Source organism: Columba livia, chromosome 1 (assembly GCF_036013475.1).
Source record: "Columba livia isolate bColLiv1 breed racing homer chromosome 1, bColLiv1.pat.W.v2, whole genome shotgun sequence".
Classification (NCBI taxonomy): domain Eukaryota; kingdom Metazoa; phylum Chordata; class Aves; order Columbiformes; family Columbidae; genus Columba; species Columba livia.
This window is the reverse complement of record NC_088602.1, coordinates 10,080,691-10,101,292: the sequence shown is the minus strand read 5'-3', so window position 1 is coordinate 10,101,292 and position 20,602 is coordinate 10,080,691. Positions and strand designations below refer to the sequence as shown.

The window sequence follows — 20,602 nt, the reverse complement described above, 5'->3', positions numbered from 1 at the left end:
AACAATCTCTAGAGCTCTTTTTTATTTTTTAATGCCTATAACAACACTATTGGCCAACACAATCTTAGTGAAATGAAACAGCATTTATTTTCTTGCCTGTAACATGGAGGAAATTCTGCTTTTCCTACCAAGTCAGTGCTTCAGAATCCTTAAAAGACTGTCCCAAAACAAATGCAATATGGTTATATAATATCTTTTTGTCGGCCTGAGTAAGAGCATCTATTAGCTGGTTGTTCTGAGAATCATAAACAAAATGTCAAATTAATCCTTCCCCAAAAGGCTGAGAAGATGGTGTAAAAGCAAAGTGATGGTGATAACAGATTTCTTAAACCAGTTAAAAGTTACTGATGTAATTCCTAATCTGATTTAAACCAATACAAAAAAATAGGACACTCATAGTTTAAACCTGGTTTAGCTCATAAGTGAGTTCGTTACAGCTGAACTGTTGAAATCAGTAGTAAGAGTATCTACATGGAGATTTATACCAGTTTAACAAAATTATTTTAAATTTATATCCATAGTTAAGCTAGTGCATCTTTTTCACAGCTAAAATAGTACTATATACCTTTATTGTTCCTCTGAAAGGGTTTTTTTTAGACAACTTTTTTTAGTTAGTGTATATTTACCCATCAGTTAGTCTTTTAGCTTTCTTGTTTGCATTTGTAACTTTGAGGATGTGAAAGCATGCACATTTTGAATCTGGAGAGACAGTGGAACAAGCAGCACTTCCCTGCACACTCAGCTGTGCACTTGGCTGCACTCGGAGGCTCACGCTTCGATAGAGACATCTCTGCCCTTCGACATCCCCTGCAAACAGTCTGGTCAATGCAAGATTTCTCATGTCACTTAAAGCTTCTATCTTCAGGGGGAATTTTCTGCATTTTCTGCTGACTGCTGCTTAGTACAAAAGGCCTCAAAATGGGCGCAGGTTTTTGGGGTCTACGCCCCATGTGGGACTGCCAGCGTGTGCTTTCCCGGCTGTGACATGTGGCTGCTGAGGGAACTCTGAGTCACTCTCTGCTGGTAAAACCCGTGGTGGACAAGAGGCCTCATCCTCCACAGCTGCAAAGTGGTCACCTGAAATAACATGTGGGGCCAGCCCCAACCCACCTGCTAAAGCAGGTTCACCCAGAGCAGATCACACAGGAATGTGTCCAGGCAGGTTTTAAATGTCTTGACAACATCTCTGGGCAGCCTGTTCCAGGGCTCTGGCACCCTCAAAGTATCCTCATACTCAGATGGAACCTCCTGTGCTTCAGTCTGTGCCCATTGCCCCTCATCCTGTTATTGGGCACCACTGAAAGGAGTCTGGTCCATCCTCTTGACACCCACCCTTGAGATATTTATAAACACTGATGAGATCCCCTCTCAGCTTCCTCTTCTTCAGGCTGAACAGACCCAGCTCTCCCAGTCTCTCCTCAGAAGAAAGATGCTCCAGACCCCTAATCATCTTTATAGCTCTCTGCTGGACTCCCTCCAGTAATTCCTTGTCCTTAAACTGAGGAGCCCCAAACTGGACCCAGTACTCCAGACGCAGCCTCACCAGGGCAGAGTAGGGGGGAGGAACAACCTCCCTCGACCTGCTGGTCACACTTTTCCTAATACACGCCAGGTACCATTGGCCTTCTTGGCCACAAGGGCACATTGTTGACTCATGGTCAACCTGTTGTTGACCAGGACTCCCAAGTCCTCCTCTGAAATGCTGCTTTCCAGCAGGTCCGCACCTGACCTTTACTGGTGCCTGGGGTTATTCCTCCCCAGGTGCAGGACCCTACACTTGCCGTTGTTGAGTTTCATCAGGTTCTTGAGGGAACTGGGCTGTTCAGCCTGGAGAAAAGAAGGCTGAGGGGAGACCTTATCACTGTCTGCAACTACCTGAAAGGAGGCTGTAGCATGGAGGGGGTTGATCTCTTCTCCCAAGTAGCAAGTGATAGGACAAGAGGAAATGGACTCAAGTTGTGCTAGGAGAGGTTTAGATTGAATACTAGGAAAAAATATTCCTGGAAAGGGTTGTCAGGCATTGGAACAGGCTGCCCAGGAAAGTAGTGGAGTCACCATCCCTGGAGCTGTTTAAAAAGGCGATTAGAAAAGGTTCTTAGAGACATGGTTTAGTGCTAGAGTTAGGTTATGGTTGGACTCGATCTTCAGGGTCTCTTCCAGCCAAAATTACCCTGTGATTGTCTGCCCAGTCCTTCTTTGGGCAGGCAGATGCCCTCAGCAGGACACCCTTCAGGAAGGACACCCTCTGGGGAAGAGAACAACCCTGCGAGCTGGGCGAGGACCCACCTCCTTGTCACTGCCCGCAGGGGACACCGCCGTACACAGCGGAGAGCACGTCCAACCGCACACACACACAGTCACATCCCGACCCTCACGCCACTACCCCGGCCCCGCTCGGACCCTCAGCGGGACAGGTGCGGAGGCCCGGCCCCTCCCGGCGCTGCGCGGCCGTCCCGGGGCGGGCCCGGGCCCGGGGGCGGGGAGGCGGCGGGGCGGGGTGGCCGCGGTGCCCGAGCCCATTTCAGCGGCGGCAGCGGCCGGCGGCGGGAACGGCGGCCATGGCTGGGCGGGCGCTGTGGGCCGCGGGGCTGGTGCTGCTGGCGGTGCTGCCCGCGGCGGTGCGGGCCGACACACCGGCCAACTGCTCCTTCGCCGACCTGCTGGGCGCCTGGGAGCTCCGCGTTTGGCGAACGAGCGGCGGCCGCCACGGCAACTGCTCCCAGGAGGGTGAGACCGCGGCGGCCCTGCCCCGTTCCTCTTCCCCGGGGTCGGCCCGGCCTCGCTGGGGTGGTTCCCGTGAGGGAGGAGTGTGGCGGGGGCAGGGACTGCTCCATGCTCTGAGGCCCTGAAGCCGAAGCGGGCGGCGGGGAAGCGGTGCTTGTCTGGGCCGTAGCGGCCCCCGCACCTGCGGGTCCGACCCGTGCTGCTGGGCTTGGGGCAGAAAAGGGTTAATTGGAATTAAACAACGCGAAACACTCGGTTTAGTCCAGCTCTGGGTGATCACTGCAGGCAGCCCTGTTACTCTTTCAGTTCAGGGGTTTTTGCTTGTCTTTGGACTCAACTAGGCCTCTTTATGAGCACCACTGGCTCATGCCGGTTCACTTCTTCCTTCCTCGCAGTTGCCTTTCCTCGCATCTCAGCCTGTCTGAAAGCGGCTGTTCCCAGCAGCAGAGTGTGGTTGTGCTTCTGTGTGACAGCAGGACAGCTCCTGGGAGGCCACCAGCTTTGGGAGCTTGCTGCCAGGCCTGGGGCCTGATAGCATCAGGAGGAATAGAAATACTGCTTCCCTCGGGGGGGATAATAGTAGTGGGAAGTTACTACTTGATCATTGTGTGTCAATATTACTTAAAAAATAGTTGATACTTTGCATCTTTCCAAATCATCTGCTTTTTGATCCGATGAGGCTGGCGGTGGAGGGTGTCAGAGCAGTGGTGTGAAGGGCTGTGGGGTGACTGATACCTGGTCCCAGATGTGTTGCAGATGCAGTGACACAGCTTCTGGCTCCTGTGTACCTGCATAGTAACTTATGTTTAAATAAGTTGATGTTTCCCAGTAACAGCTGTTCAGTGCTGTTGCTAATTAAATGTGCAAGTACTGTCTAGCAGTGGAAAAAATGAGCATGTAGACCCACTGACAGATAGGTGAAGTTCCTGAAGTGTGCTTGCTGGATGCCTTTTTGCAGTCTGTATTCAACAAGTATATTTTAGTGTCATTTAGAATAAAATAAATATTACAATATGCTTTATACTAATTTTTATTTTGATCTCTTCCACGCAATAATCATGCAATAATGTTTGTATTTCTTGCAGGGCCTGTGGAAAGAAAGGTGCTTGTGAATTTTCAGAAGTTAGATGTGGTTCAGGACAGTCTAGGCAACTATGGTTTCTTCACTTTGATTTACAATCAAGGCTTTGAACTCGTGATAAATGACTACAAGTGGTTTGCGTTTTTTAAGGTGAGTGAAGTTGGTGTGTTCTACATCACTGGCTGTGGTTGAAATGACCAGTACCTCGGTTTCTTTTTAATCCGTATGTGCCAGAGGAGGGCCATGGGAACACTTGGTTATCTTTAGCTCTAAGGTTTGCCTGCAGTATTTGATGCAGGATGTTTTTTAACATGAGGAAACAGTTATCAGTGGTTGAGTACTGAGCAGAGGGAGGGAAGAGATGTTTGTATTCCACGCTGAGCATTATCTGGAAAAGCTGTTACTGATGCTGCTGCTTTTCCTTCTGGACATGCTTAAAGCTTCACTAAGCTAACTCTCCCACTGACCTGGAAAATATATTTTTTTTATTTTTCTTTCTGACACCTTGGACCCAAGTGAAATAGCAAATTGTTTTTATCTTTCCTTAAAGATATTTTCAAATGCATGAAAGCTTTAGAAAGGCCATCTGCTCTCCTTGGCGGAGGATTTCTAGGGTCGTTACATTTTATTCCAGAATACTGCTTTAAAATCTAAGGAACTTTCCTGCTACCTATAGTTGTTCTTTTGGAATAATACTGTTATCTCCAGTTTGTGTTAATTTGTTCAGATCAATCTGAAAACAGTCTTATAGGCAGGGGGCAGACAGAAGACGCACTTGCTAAGGAATGTTCTGCTGCTGTCCTGATGAGTGGTATTGTGAATCTGGAGGGTGACTTGGATTAATTTCTGCTACTTTGCTACCTGGGAGACAGATGTTTTGTGCAGCAAGAATGTTCAGGTGATGAGTGCAGTCATCAGCAGGAACATTGAACAAGTGTCTTGGTTGTTTCAGAAAGCAAGAGCTTGTGTCTGGCTTCACATGAGTCAATAGTAAACACCCAGGCCTTGTCCAAGCATCAAATCTCTGAACCTTGGCTAGCAGTAAGTAGGGTGAAGAAATGACTTTTGCTTTAAATTGTCTTTCTGGGAGCTGTTATAGATGGTTTATTTCACAGCAACTATTTTTAAGTCAGTGTTTTCAGATGTTAAGAAGAGTGATGCATTCTTCCAGGAGAACTGTGATCCTTACTGAACAGAAATGACATACGGGGCTCTGATTTAACTGCTGCTTCTTTCCTGTTGACTGGAGCTCACTTAAGGGAAAGGACTGTATGTTGTTTCACAAGACTAATGGTGGAGTTGTTTGCATGCTCTTTGTGAGTTAACCCCTGTAGTCAGCTAGGCGTTACATGGCCTCTTGCTCATTCCACCCTGGTGGGATGGGGGAGAGAATCAGAAGGGTAAAAGTGCAAAAACTCATGGGTTGAGGTAATGACAGTTTAATAGGTAAGGTAAAAAATGTGCACACAAGCAAAGCAATACAAGGAATTCATTCACCACTTCCCATTGGCTGACAGGTGTTCAGCCATCTCCAGGAAATCTGGGCTTCATCCTGTGTAACTGTTATTTAGGAAGGCAGGCACTATGACTCTGAATGTCCTTCTTTTCTCCTTTCCTCAGCTTTTGTAGCTGAGCCTGAAGTCATGTTATAGAATATCCCTTTGGTCAGTTGGGGTCAGCTGGCCCAGCTGTGTCACCTCCCAACTTCTTATGCAGTCCCAGCCTGCTCACTCGTGGGGCAGTGTGAGAAGCAGATGAGGTCTTGATGCTTTGTAAGCACTGTTCCTTCTCTGGAGACATTCAAAACCTGCCTGGACACATTCCTGTGTGATCTGCTCTAGGTGACCCTGCTTAAGCAAGTGGGTTGGACTAGATGATCTCCAGAGTCCCTTCCAACCCCAACCATTCTGTGATTCTGTGAATAAAATGCCCCTGTGTTACAAATGCTGATTTCATCACAAATCCAAAACATGGCACTATATGAGTTACTACAAATAAAATTAACTGTCTGCCAAAACTAGTGAACTCATGTAACTGTGAACTTTAAGAATGCTTTTGCTCAAGTATAAGACTGTCTAATGTAGAAGCAAAGTGTGAGAGAGAAATACCTGATTGATATTCTCACATCTGTACAGAGTAGTGACACTACATTGTCATGATGGACACTCATCACAGGTTCAGCAGGTGATGCAGCAAAAACTACAGGCTGAAGTGTGCTCTAGCTGGGCAGAGTTAGTGTGAAACTTCTCAGGCAGGAACACCTCAGTGGGAGTGCCTGCCTCCAAAGGGGCAGGAATTGCAGCTTCCCTGAGGACAGGGGAGCACTGTATTGTGGTAGTATTGTCCATGAACTCAGGCCTGAGGTGTCATCTCTAACAGGTATAATCCAGCAGTTATTACTGGCCTTGGTGGGTTCATCTGAGGAGAAATATAGTTGAACTAGTGGACTTGGAATTCTTAAGCTGATATTTTACCCAGAAATGCAGAGTTACCTTATGAACCAGTATGGTAGAGCAGTTGAAACAAGTATTGATTATCAAGCTCTTTTTTGAATGTGAGGAATTTAATCATAGAAGCAGTGAGTGGCCTGCTCTGGAATGTAAATGGAGCTGTTAGGCACCAACTTGAAGATAGTTGAGAGTCACTGAAGGCTCTACTGCTGCTATCAACACCTTGTAAAATACATCCCTGAAAGATGAGCAGTTGACTCACAAGCACTGACCTTGTGTATTCCTCTGTGCTTATGAAAATGTAAATGTGTTGGTTTGCTAGAGTACTCTTAAACAATATGCAAAAACTGTGTTATAGAATAATGTTGGCTGTAAGGAGCTTCTGGAGGTCAACTGATCCAACTTCCTGCTCAAAACAAAATAAGTTGAATATACACCTGAGTCATAGCAATGCACAATACCTTGAATTTCATGGTCATGAATGTGTCTTAGCCCTTTGTAGGCAAATGGATTAATTGTTAGGCTTGCAGTTGCTTTTTGGATTTGAAAAACATGTTGTTTGGCTCGGTCACTAGTAGGGATTTCATCAACAAGATGTGGTTAAAGGCTTCCTTACTTTAATGTTATACAGAGAATTAGAGCCTGATTTGCTCACCCTCTTTATGGTTTTGCTGTGGAAAACAAGAGATTACCAGGATGCAAGTATAATGGCTGAGAAGCATAAGGAAATACCACAGCACTTACTAGGTGCATTTTTTGCTGCAGACAACTAGTTGACTTTGTTAGGCAACAACTTGCAATACTGTCTGTCTGCAAAACTGTTATTTCACAATTGTCAGTGGGGAAGAATTGGTTCCCTACGAGCTGCTTGACCTTGTAACATATTTACATATGCATATCTGTTTACTTTTAATCCAGTAAATATTGCATTACATATGAAATAGAAATACAAAATATCTAATCCTGGTATAAACTAAAAATGTGATTTCTTCTATCAAATGCAGTTCTGGGCTCTTTCAGAACTTATTCATTAATTTTCTACTCTGAAGTTTCTAGGACACAAGTAATATACTCTGCTTGCTACATGCTTCAGAGGTTGTTTTGAAGGATTCTCTATTGTTTAAAGTATTCCTACCATTTGCACCTGAAAGTAACATAAACATAGACTTCATTTGCTTGGTGTTGGTCATAACCTAGAAGCCCTTGGAGTAAAATAGAGTAAACCAGAGTGCTGACGGTTGAGGCCCCTTCTCCATGGAAATGCAGAAAGAAAAACAAAATTAATCTCTTAGAATATTGCTTAGCCCTGATTGCTATTGAGAATGTGGGAAGTCATTAGATTAAGTCCCTGTGGAATTCGTGGGAAGGAGTAATTATCTTTGCTGACAATCTCTTGCTTTACAGCAAGAAGGTATGGAATATGGAGTAATTGGCTATTGTTTTTACTACTTGGTAATATTACCTAATTTCACTCTGAAGTAACCTTCCAATGTGAACACTCTTCAGGACTTAACAGCTTTATTCTGGAATTATATTTTTTTTGGTTCATGCAGCAGTTTGTGGTGATGGTTTCCAGAAGAAAGATTTCATGCTGTTGTGTTGTATCAGCAGAGCAAAATCGTTAGTCTCCACTTCAAAATATTCATTTTTATATTTTGGTTGTTATAATGTAATAATGAGGCAGAAAACTCTGAAGTTGATCTCATACCATGCTGAAGAGTTCTGCTTTTCTGAAAATTGCTTACAGGCATACAGCCATAACACAGAGTCTTGCACATCTTCTTCCATAGCTGTGGATTTGGGCTTGTCAGGAAAATCTTTGTTGCTTAAGGTCTGCTCATAAATTTCAAGTTCTTTTCATGTTGCACTAAAGTTAAATTTTGTCACTAAGATCCCATCATGGTTACAGGGCAGATAAAGCATCCTGATTTACCTGCTATGATGCTTTAATAATTTCCTCATTCTGTTGTTGCATGGAGAGGATGGAGTTGCTGGGCAAAGTGAACAGCAGAATTTCAACCAATACCTGACTTCATGCGTTTCAAGCATAGAAGCGCAACTGGTGCTAATTGAATTGCAGGGTATTTTTGCTTAAAGTTGAAGAATGAAGCTATGGGCTTGTCTAAATGTTGGCTTTATCAGAGCTACTGTAGTGTGTGGATATAGACACAGCTTGTTGGATGATGCATGTTTCAGTGAGGCTTTTAATAGCCTTTTGTTCCTGTGGCTTACTAAACAAACACCCACTAAAACTTTTGTAGGGCCTGGCTACATTTACAAGTTATTTGTTCTTTTACCGGGGGACTGTGAGGAAGTGACCAAAGGAGTGGATTGTGTGAGTTTATCAATGTCTTTTTTCCTCAGTTTGCTTTAATAGCTTGAGTAAAGATGCTCTGCTTCATTTCTAACTATCATTGTATGTAGACTTGTCCCTTGAGGTTCGTCAAGTTAAATGCAGCATTCTACTGCATTCTTACAAGTCATAGTTACTCTGCCTGGGATTTGTTTGTAGCACGAAAGAACTTGTTTGTTCATGGGAATGCTCTTGCTTCTTATTTAATGTGTGCTGCTGAAACATCCCTATAATGAACATGGGTGTGAAGTTAGTGTCCTGACTCTTGGCAGAAGCTTGAGCATGTGCTTCTGCTGGATAATATAATGATTCTGTAGGGCTATGCAAGATATAAGGCCTTAGATTTTTTTTTTCTTCAAGAGATGGCAAAAGAGATAGGGACAGCATAACATAAAAAAGCTAGAGTGAGGCTGGAAAGAAAGTTGAGGCTAACTTGTTTCAATTATTTGGTGGCTTTGTGGTATTTATTAATGTTAAGACTACTACTTTGAAGAGAGGCAGTGACATAAGATTCTCTCTGTCTGTTAAGCTAAGTGGTACTGCTTGTGACTTTTGAGATGTCCTCTGGCAAGAAAAGGGAAGTCTGGCATTTTTTCATATGAAAACATTAGTGCTACTTCAGCAAAATTAAAGAAATGGACTACAGGATATTCTGCTACTCATATTACTAATCTTTTCCATCTGACTTCGTGACATCTTTGTCACATCTTTTCCCCTGTTCCCCAATACCCCCAAATTTGGTTAAAACCAAGGACTTTGTTTCTGAAATAGCCAGCCTAGACAAGTGACAGTAGTTAATGTTTTAATTTCAAAAAGTAAAAAAAAAATATATGCATTTTATTCTGTGTTGCTAAAATAGAAGTGTTAGAGTTGCTATTGCTGTTTGATAATCCTGCAAATCAATTGAAAGTTAATTTCTATCTTAGTTGGGCTTACTTAACTGGCAGTGTGCAACTGCCACCTCCCTGAAGTGTAAATCTGAAAGCATAAATCTCTAAATTGCAGAATGTTCCCTAGATGAAGGAAAATGCATCTGTAGTTGATATTTGCTTGCATTTTATACTGGCTAGCAAGATGAAGTGGTTTGTTCTGATAATACCATCTTTGTTTTTGTACAGTAGGGCATCTGCAAGTCTGCAATTCTGTTCTAATTAAGAATGTGCTTTCCGTGTTAAAATGCATACTTGTAAATTTGATGACAAACAAGTTAAGTCTTTCCAGCAGGCTTAATGTATAGGGTAGTTCTGCCTCCTGGAGCTAGAGTTGGCTTATTACCTGAACATTGCTTCAGTTGAGAACAGGAGGTGTAAAAGAGGATGGGATGGCAGCCTGTTGATGTAGCACTGCTGAATCCCTGTTAAAGTGTGCTGTGTCCAATAAGGTCTCTGTCCTTGCTTTCCTCTTAGGGAGATTAAAGAAATAAAAAAAGCTTTAAGCAATTACTTTTTTTTACTAGGACTGTAATGGTATGTGCAATTACACTATGTCATGATGACTAACACAAAGACTTTACTAAAAGTTCACTGTATCAAGAAGTTTACCTAGGTTCAGGTATCTAACAGCAAGCCTTGAAATTTAGGTGCATGAAGCTTGCTAATATTAGTGTTGCTTGGCTAAATTTTGGCACTAGGCAAAGTCAGATAGCTCATTGCTTTTTTTCCATGAAGAGAAGTTCCAAGTCTGTTCCATTTTTTTGGTTCAATAATCCATGCTGATGAGGATCTGCATCTGATTGCTACAGGAAGCAGGTCTCTTCCTTGAGTATTCAAGTATTCAGATTGAAGGCCTGTACTTATCAAGAATAATTGTGCGTTGTCTTGTTATAATCTGTGGCAGCTTTTAGGTGGAAAACAAGAGTAGGTATTAATTTACACTGTCATATAGAGCCAAATAAAGCACTCTCTCAGTAATTTACTGAGATAAAGTGAGTAACTTGTTGCTTTTGGCGGTGTCTAGACTTCTAGCAATTGTCGTGTGAAGAGGGCATTTCTCAAGTCATCTCTGGACCTTACCCTTGGTATTTGGCCAAGTGTAGTTATTCCCCATGCTGCACAATCTTGCACAGTAAGATAGGAGAAATAGAACAAGGTAATAGCTCAGCCTTCTAGTGCCCCCATGCTGCTCTGGTCAGCAAACATGCTTGCCTTGCTAGACAAGCAAGGGTGTAGATGTGATGCCTCTGCAACTTCCTGACTGGGTACAAAGCAAATGCCTATTGTTCTAAAACAGTCAGAGAATTAACCTTTAATTTTATCCCTCTGATTGATAGACTTAATTATTTCACTCTGTATTCCCCATCAAATTCTCCCCAGAGCGCTGACATAGTCACAAATGTCCTAGTCCGTTTATTTACTTTGTTTTCCATCTTGAGGCGCTGGCATCACTGTAAGCCACCACATTCTCCAGTGAAGAGGCCGAGCCAGCATTTCTGTTGAAACACAGTGAAAAACCCTTGTACCATTGTACATGTGCAACTCAAATGGTATAGGATTTAGTAAAGTATTGTTGGAAACTTGTATTCCATTTAGATGTTCTGTGTGATGAAAAGAGTAGAGTTAAAGCATTTGTTGTGTGAGGTTTTCAGGCTCCTGTGTAGCATAATACAAAACAGACTTTAACCTTAAAATGCCTGGGACATTCTACTGTGAAAGAATTGCTCATCCAGGAAACTTAATGCAGCTGGACAAAGTGTTAGTGCTAATTGTAGTATGAAGACACATTTTACTAAATATAGATGAATTTATTAGTCTTCTTCAGTGGTAAAACAAAGACTTGTGTGGCTGAATAAGGAATTATTAGGATTTGGGATTTGAATCTTTAGTAACACTCTGCTCACTACCAACTCCAAATGCATTGTTCTTGATGGCTCTTTTCTTATTGTCTCATTTTGATAGTTCAGGTGAAATAGTTTCTTGATGTTTTTCCACTGCAGCTCTGACTTAAACCAATTGCAGGATGGCTCGTTTTCAGTTTGGACTTCTGAAAGAGAAATGCTGTAGTGCCATTCTCCCAGAGGGGTCACTGGGTGAGAAAATTGCTGTCCTCCCTGTGTTTGCTTTTCAGGCTGCCACGCGTCTGTTTTTCAAACTTCTGCAGCAGTCCAGGGTTAGTTTAGCTAGTCAGGTATCTGGTGCAAGAAGCCACAGGGCCTTGAAGAGAAGGATTGGTATTAGGAGGTCTTCTACATTTTGCCTAGGAAGTAACTATTGAACCCAATTAACACCTCTTAGTTGATACTAATGTGTGCTCTCTTGCTAAGAGTGCAAGTCACAGTGCATTTGTCTTCCTCTAGCAATTTGATAAAGATCTGTTTCTTTCATCTGCTGAATGTTTTCTTGGTGCTTCTTTATCCTGAAGTCAAACATGAAAATGATTGGCTTGGAATGTAAGCTTGACCGCTTCCTCTGAAACACAGGCAGGAAGAAGCTGGGTGCGTAGGGAGTATTTCAATGCTTACAAATGCATCAACTCAACATGTGCGTAACTTCTTCACATTACAGTACAAAAAGGAAGGCCAGAACGTAACCAGCTACTGTAACGAGACTCTACCAGGATGGGTACATGATGTACTTGGCCACAATTGGGCTTGTTTCAGTGGACGCAAGATTTCTTCATCTCCCTCAGATGTTCACAAAAATGAGCTGCCTCTCCAGAAGCCCAGAGGAAGGTAAGGAACAAACAGTGACCTTTTACTGAAGTAAACCATTTGTTAACTGTGCTTCAGATTTCATCTAAAATCCTATGGACCAGTTCTGACTGAGGGCAAAGTCAATACCAGTGATAACACTGGGAATAAGCCTGAATGCACAAAGACAGGATGATGTGCCAGTTGCATCACACAGATGCTCTCTCAGTCTGTGGTAAAGGCCAGTTACAAAACTGGCATGTCTAAAGGTGGTGATATCCTTCTAGTTAGTCAGCCTCAAATCTCAGTAACCTTGCCTTGATCCAACAATTGCATGTTTCTTTGTCAGTACCTACCAGAAGACTGTTCCAGAGTTAGTTTCTCCCATATTCGGTATAGAGAACACTTCTATTTTTCAATCCCTGTCCTTTTCATACTGTTTCATTTGGTTGCTTTTGTTTACAGTCTTTCAAGCAGACGTTATGTGCACAACTTTGACTTTGTAAATGCTATCAATGCTCACCAGAAGTCCTGGAAAGCAACAATATACAAGGAGTATGAGAACTTTGCCCTGGAAGAACTAACAAGAAGATCTGGGGGTCTCTATTCCAGAGTTCCAAGGTACTGAGGTATTTTGTTTTGCTGTCAACCCCACTGATTCAAAGAATCTGCTTGGATTTGTCCTGGCTCTTCCTAGCTGTGTTTTGGCTGGTAGTTCATATGTTTAATCGAGTTTCCAGGACTTCCATCTCATTTTCATTGTGTGCCAATGTATTTCTTCATTTGAATTATTATTCTGACCATCTGTTGTCTCAAGCGGTTGAGACAAATAGGATCATCTACCTGTTAATCTTGCCCAGTAACTCACTGCTGAATTCATATGTGCAGAGAAGTAGTTGGACAGACTCAGTTGTCATCTCACTCTCCTGTCTACCCATCAACTGCTTGCCGTAGTCATGAGCTTTTTCATGACTGTCTTCCTGGTTCTGCTATTTCATAATTGCAATTAAAAACAACAGTGAACCACATAGAATCATTTTGGTTGGAAAGGACCCTTAATAACAGAATGTTATTTGTTATGTGTTATGTTAACTCTATGATCTTAAAAATGAATAATAAAGATTTTCTAAGGAAATTCCCTGATTACTTCGATAATTTGCCATGTCTGCAACCAGGAGCAGAATGAAGCAGCATGTAATAGCCCTGAGAGTGCCTTCAGGGTCCTGCAGATCACATGGCAGAGAAATGGTAATGGGATGGACATGTGGTCCTCTGCATTAATTTGAGGACTAGAGTTCTTTGGTCTGAAGTTTCCCTCTTAACAAGTGTTTTACCTTTGTATTTTTTTTCTACTCTGATACTCCTGTGGATAGGAATGCCACATATTTTTCCAAACCATAAAAATTGTTTGTAGAGGAAGATTCTGCAATGCAATCAAAATTCTGATTTGTATGGGTATTGTGCAGATTATCATGGTTTTATCCTATAGACAGAATCGTACAATCATATGATCTTAAATGCAGTAACCTTTTGGGAAGCTCTATTGCACCATACAGTGCCATGACACTTTTTGGCCTTCTTGTGCTCTCAGAACAGATTCCAGTGTCTGGTGTTTGTGAATGGCACTTGGTGTGTGACTTACGAGACAAGTATCAGGTTATGTGAAAGCGGAATGCACAAAACCTGGCTTGCTTATACATGATCATCACTTGACTGCAAGTGGTAGATGAGGACAAGTAACATTCAATACTATTTCAATAGTCACAGTAAAAACTTGCTCCAGGGAAGTCTCCAGGGCAAGTGGTACTGCAGTTATTGAAACGTCTGTTGTGAGCTGTGTCTGCAATTAAACAGTCTGTAGTTGCTGTCAGTGTGTGCTGCCAAGGCAAGGTGCCTTCTGCAGTCAAATATCCTGCATACCTTGTGATGATAAAGACATAAAATAGCAATTGTAGAACTGCATTACTACAGTCACTGAGAGTTACTTCAGCACTTTGGATTGGTTCAAAAGTATTTGACCTCACCAGATTGTGGATACTTTGTAATATAGGTCACTCAGGGAGGGATTTGAGTATGTCTTCCATCCTGCTGAAACTCATCTCTTGAGATTGGCACCCACTCAGCTTAAATGGAGGCTGTTTCAAACTACTTAGTATGAAGTGTGAGCAACTAGTAGAAGCCAGAAGATGACAACTGAGAGTTACATGATTGTTTTCTTGCCTGGAGTGTGGTGTGTTACTCAGAAATATTTTCTTCTCTTTAGACCGAAGCCTGCACCTCTAACAGCCGAGTTACTAAAGAAAGTTTCAGGATTACCAGATTCCTGGGACTGGAGAAATGTGAATGGTGTCAATTATGTCAGCCCTATTCGGAATCAAGGTAAAAAGAATTAATCAAAACTCTGAATTGCTCTAGAGCTCTTTTGATGCACTTTGTAATTTGCTGTTGACAACAAGATTTTTGTCTAGTGTCTTGCAGCTGACAGATGGTACCTTTGCTATGAATAACCTGCAGAAACTGGGTGGAGCCCTGGTTGACAACACTGACAAAATAGGTAGTGGTGCTGGCTTATTCAAACAGCAGTGTCTCTTGCTGGAGTTCAGGCCAGTTACCACAGTGCCCTGCATAAAGACAGCTGTCACGTTTTGTCCAAACAGTCTCAGTCATGGTTTTCTGCATGCTGACAGAACTGATGTACCTTTAATTATTTCCCTAATTCCTGCTGATGGCAAATTACCGTGCAGCTTTAATGAATAAAACCATGAAAATGTTTATACGGCCTCCAAATCTTATCACCCTGATAGCCATTTAGGTAACTCCTAAAGTTATTTGCAAGAGGAGGAGTTAGTCACTGTGAAACTTGTAGACACTGATAATAGTTTTTACATGTATATTTTTTTTTGTTACCCCTGTGGTAGTGTCTTTAGCTCAAAATAGACTTAACAGTATACCATTCTGGTATATATTTATTCTATAGGGAGTGCTTTTATAGCACTGTGGCTGAAGATACCTGAACTGGATGTTTACATACTGGAGGCTAGGAGTGGACTCAGTTGAAATGTCCCTTCCCTGCTCCATCATTTCCAAACAGACTTGCATCTGCTGAGAGTTATCTGGTTGCAACTTTGAGGGGAAGGGAACATAACATTCACAAGGTCAAGAAGGGATGACTTAAATCACTGGTCCCTCATTTATCGCTTAGTTCTTCTGCCTAATTCTGCCAGCTGGATTCCAGGTAGCAGAAGTAGCATAGGAAGTCTTGTGGGAGTCTCAGTTCACAAACTGACCCATGGTGTCACTGAAAGATGGCAACAGGGAACCATACAATCCTATGTAGGTTCAAGTCCTGTACTTTTTCCTGGTGTGAACTGTCATCATCCCAAGGGCTCTTTTGCTGTCCAAGCAGTTGAACACTTGGTCACAAACTTACCCTTTCTCCATTGTGCTGCCTCAGAGTTTCTGTAAATGAGAACTAGTCTGTTGCTTCCAATAATAAAGCTGCCTACACTTTTCCTGTAATCTGAGAATCCATGCTGAGTATGTTAAGTATCTGTGGAACATGCATTATGCTCTTTTAAATAGCTTTCAGGCTTTAAAAAGGGAAAAAAGAAAAGGAAAAAAAAAAAAAAACAACAAAACAAACAAAAAAAATAAGAGGATGACCTTTTGCAAAATAGTGCTGACACACAAAATAAGTCTTATTGATGATAGCTGGTATGATTTTTGAGGCACTGCATATCAGTGCTTCATTAAAATGATGGTATTAGAAAGTCTTAGTTGTATATCATTAAGCTTATTAGATGATTAATTAGGAAAGTCCATGGATGAGAAGTCTGCAAGCAGTAAGATGCAAAGTGTCTGGCACATGTAGAGTGAATTGTATGAATTACAAGATCGTAGATTCCCAGATCTCACATGCTTCTGGAGTCACTGCGCTTTAGCTAAGGAGAAAAAAATAAGTTATCTGAAGTGGAGAAGACTTAAGGTAGAAGTGTGCATTCTCTGTAGAATGCCATGAGGAATGGCAGGCTTCATGCAATTGTATTTGTCTTGGACTGTAATACTGACAGCATGTAAGCATCCCTGCCAGCATTTGCTGTAGTCGAGAAAGTGAAGATTGAGTTCTCAGGTTGTTTATAGAGCATCTTTGTCTTTGAGCCAAGAGATGTGTTGTCTTTGAAGACAGACCTGTCATTGCTTGTTATCAACTTTACAATGAGGAGAAGAGGGAAACCTACAGATTTCAGACTCTTAACTGCCTTAGAGCATGGTTCCAATTTCTTACTGACTTCTTTCTGCAAGCTTTTTCTGCAAATCAAAGTAGATGAAAAGCCTGGTCAGCTGATTCTTCACTAGGTGTGCTGTGCCTCCTGCTTATTCCTCCTAATGTAACAGCCTTTGCAGTAGAGTGAGTGGAATTTGATGTGGCTGAAGCTTTGACTCTGGAAGAGAATTTGTGGAAAGTTTCAGAAGAGTAACTACTATTCTTGCAGCTGTGGGCTCTCTGCTGATGTAGTGTGATTGTCATGCCATGGACCTCACAAATACCACTGTGGTAGCAGGAAAGAAGTTTAGCAACCACCACAGGAGGCTTCAGACTGAAATGGTTGTGTTAATTATATTTTTTAATGTTTTTGCACATAAAATGCAACAAAGTGTTCTGCAGCGTGGCCTGTCTTGGATGCCGTGACTGTACAGTGAGTGGGAGGCACCTTTCACTGCTTCAGTTTTCCCTGCTGGGTAAAGAGCATTCATGTTCAGGCTGATTTTTGTCCCTTCTCTTCAGAGATACGTCTGAGTGAAGGTGCAATTTCACAAAGTCTTGGTTTTGTAATAGCTTTTATACTTTGTTCTGAACTGTGTAGGTGTATTTTGTTTTGTTCCTCAAGCCTCCCTCATTTTCATAGCTCTGCAATATTTGGCTTACCCACTGTCAGGAAACAAAAAGAAATTGGGCACCAGGGTGACAATCAGTAGATAAAATAGGACCTCATGCAAGTAATTGTCCTTCCCTGTGATGCATTAAAAACCACTTCCAGAGGTTTTTAATGTGTCACAGGAAGCTCCAAGGGAGTGAAGAGGCCTAAAACTAGAAGCAGTGCTAAATTTTGATGCAAAAGTTAGGAGACTTATCTTTCTGCCAGGAAACAGGAGGGTGCCTCTGAAAAAACAACATACAATTACATGCCCTTGAGAAGTAAGGGGAGCTGGGATTAATCTACTATATGAAACCTGTTATTTATACTGCTAGACTCTCCAAAGTCACATATTTTAGTGGTAGTTTTAAAGGTAGAATATCTTTTAACTGGAAATTCCAGTGTTAATATGTTGGTGAGTTGAAATAGTCTGGAACAGTATTGTCATCATTCACTTAAAATAGTTCATTGCCCCTTAGCACATGTACTCCATAAAGGGTTATAGTCTGAGGCAGCGGGTTATCGGCCTTCTCAGCTCTGGTAATGTGGTCCCTGTAGGTTCATTCTGAAGGAATAGCCTAGCTCTTAAATGATACTACTGGAGAACACTGAAGAGCAATATATTGTCTCTTTTCTTGACTAAGTTCAGCGTTCCTTCAGAAGTTGTTAGAACTGTTTTTTGAATTGCATGTTTAAAAATCAAATGTATATTTAAAGTTTTTGTTCTATCAGTGTTTAATTTCTAATCACTGTCTGGTAGGTTTTGACTCTTTTTGGTGTTCTTTAGCAGTAGTTGTACATGCAGGTGACTTACCATGTGTGTATATATTGACTGCTTTTCATGGTTACTTTTTCTCCTCTACTCAGGCTCGTGTGGCAGCTGTTACGCATTTTCCTCCATGGGCATGCTGGAAGCAAGAATACGTATCCTCACAAACAACACTCAGAAACCAATCTTTAGTCCCCAGCAGGTTGTGTCTTGCAGCCAGTATTCTCAGGGTAAGTATGCTGGTGTATACAAACATAACTTTCACTAATGATCATGTGGCAGAAGGAAACTGTATGTTAAAAACTTCCATGTCTTCCTGATGACCTACCATTTAGCTTCATCTTTATAGTACTTCTTTTTTTGTAAGATTGGAGAAAATATTCCAGAGCTGTCAACCCACCTTACTGCAGAGTTCAGATTGAACCAGTAGTAGGTGGCCTGATGCTCAAGATGTTGTTGGATTTTAGTTAGATCCAGCTGGGAGATGGGGAATATCTAAGGGATAGGGCAAAAATAAAGCTAAATTGCAATGCATATAGAAAGTGTGGGGCTAAATATCCTCTTAAAAGCATATTCAGAGGGAGGATGTGCAACTGGGAGAGGGAGATGAGCAAAAACAGCCATTAAAGCTTTCTACTAGGACGGTACCCACATTAGGACAGGTCTTTTTACTGCACATAACTAATTGTTTTTCCTGATGGGAAGTATCAGGAGAAATTGGATGAGAAGGTGGTTCATGCATTAGTGTTCCCAGTATAGCTCCCACCAATGTGATTTTTGTCTTGTGTGTTTCAGAAAGCCTGCTGTAGCTAACTGGAAATATTAGTGTTGTCTGGGTCCCTGCAGTTTGTGTTCAACACTGTATCTAGAAGTATTCCGAAAGATTTGAGTGGGAAAGTCTCCCACCTCAGATAACTCTCCAAAGGAATAAATAGATGGTTGGGTTTTTTTTTGTTTAGGTTGCGATGGTGGCTTCCCATACCTCATTGCTGGAAAGTATGTCCAAGACTTTGGTGTGGTGGAAGAAGACTGCTTCCCTTACACAGCCCAAGATTCTCCATGCTTGTTCAAGCGCAGCTGTTACCACTACTACACTTCTGAGTACCACTATGTTGGTGGTTTTTATGGAGGCTGCAATGAAGCCCTAATGAAACTTGAGCTTGTTCTGCATGGGCCAATGGCTGTTGCCTTTGAGGTTTATAATGATTTCATCCATTATAAAGAGGGGATCTACCATCACACCGGGCTGCGGGATGACTTCAATCCTTTTGAATTGACCAATCATGCTGTCTTGCTGGTGGGCTATGGTACAGACCCACAAAGTGGCGAGAAGTTCTGGATTGTGAAGAACAGCTGGGGCATCTTGTGGGGAGAAAATGGATACTTCCGAATCCGCCGGGGCACTGATGAATGTGCAATTGAAAGTATTGCGGTGTCTGCAACTCCTATTGCAAAATTATAAATGCAGAGGTCTTCATCCATCCGGTGCCTTGTCCCCAGCCATAAGAACATACTGGTTTTTAGAAACTGCAGGTAAATTCTTTCCCCAGCTTGTACAGGGGAGCTTTAATGAAATTTTCCAGAACAGAACAGTTTCCCTAGGTGAGAGGTTGAAGACTGTTTGCTCTGTGCACTGAAAGCTTCCTCTCAAGTCTGACAATAGATCACTGAGAATGCAATGGCAGTTTTGGTAATCATGGTGATAGTTATTCATCACTGGAATAACTTCACTCACCAGTTAATTTTTTATTGTGGACCATCATGAACTTCAGATCTCAGAGGGAAGCATCTGCTTTGATAATCTGTAACTATGAAAGGACACTGTAGTGCCTTACTTCTCAGAAATCAGGAAGTCACTGCAATTTAGAACATTACTGTCTTTTGGGGAGGCAATAGGCAATCACACTGATTAAAAGGAAATTTTAAAGCTTTAACTGTCCTGAAAAAACTGCATGTCAAACACTTAGGACAATAAAAATCAATTTTATATTTCAGGCTGTTATTAAATGTTCCAGTTTTGGATTTTATTGCTGCGCTTTGCAGTTGATCATCTCAGAGTTCAATAAAAGTTACCATGCTCCTATAGGAGTTTGTACTTGTGGAAGTAGTTGGTTCATTATTTCAGTATTTTGTCCTAAATTTTGAACTTTCTGTCAAGAACTTTACATTTTAGCAGGATCTAAACTGGTGGAGGAGGAGGATAAGAGAGGAGAAGAAGGAGGAATCATCTAGCTCAGGCCAAGATTCTCATGACAGGATCAAGCAAGGTTGTCCAGGAGTCTAGTAGTCCTTGCTGTGGTTATGGGACAGTTCATTGAGTAAATTGAATAATTCCCCAGTAATCCTGCTTAAATTCTCTCTGTTAATCTGTTGTCATATTCCTTTCAAATATACAAGGTAGAAAAATAGAGTTGAGGGGGGATTGCAAGACTTGGAATTTTTTTTAATGTAACTCACCTGCAACATAGGACTTGGTTAATGCAGCACTCTGCTGTTCTTCACATGAATAGATTGGAGTAGCTTAGAGGCAAGTCCTAGTTTCATGGGTAGAAAATGAATTCTTTGGTAATCTTCTGTTTAAAATAATGTGACAAAAGTAATTAGTATTTTTATATACAAAATACAAGCTTTTTCCTAGGGTACATGGAAACATATAATACAGAAAAGTGGAAAAGTTGTCTGTT

General features: G+C 41.9%; 1 protein-coding gene across 1 annotated transcript; it reads left to right on the top strand.

Moving 5' to 3' along the window:
* The first annotated feature begins 2,473 nt into the window (after window positions 1-2,473).
* CTSC (cathepsin C) lies at window positions 2,474-20,018 on the top strand. Its single transcript, XM_065034762.1, has 7 exons — window positions 2,474-2,727; window positions 3,810-3,955; window positions 12,109-12,275; window positions 12,699-12,854; window positions 14,497-14,612; window positions 18,017-18,148; window positions 18,878-20,018. The coding sequence occupies exons 1-7, from the start codon at window positions 2,559-2,561 to the stop codon at window positions 19,378-19,380; spliced, it is 1,389 nt and encodes a 462-aa protein (XP_064890834.1). The 5' UTR covers window positions 2,474-2,558; the 3' UTR covers window positions 19,381-20,018.
* Window positions 20,019-20,602: the final 584 nt, after the last annotated feature.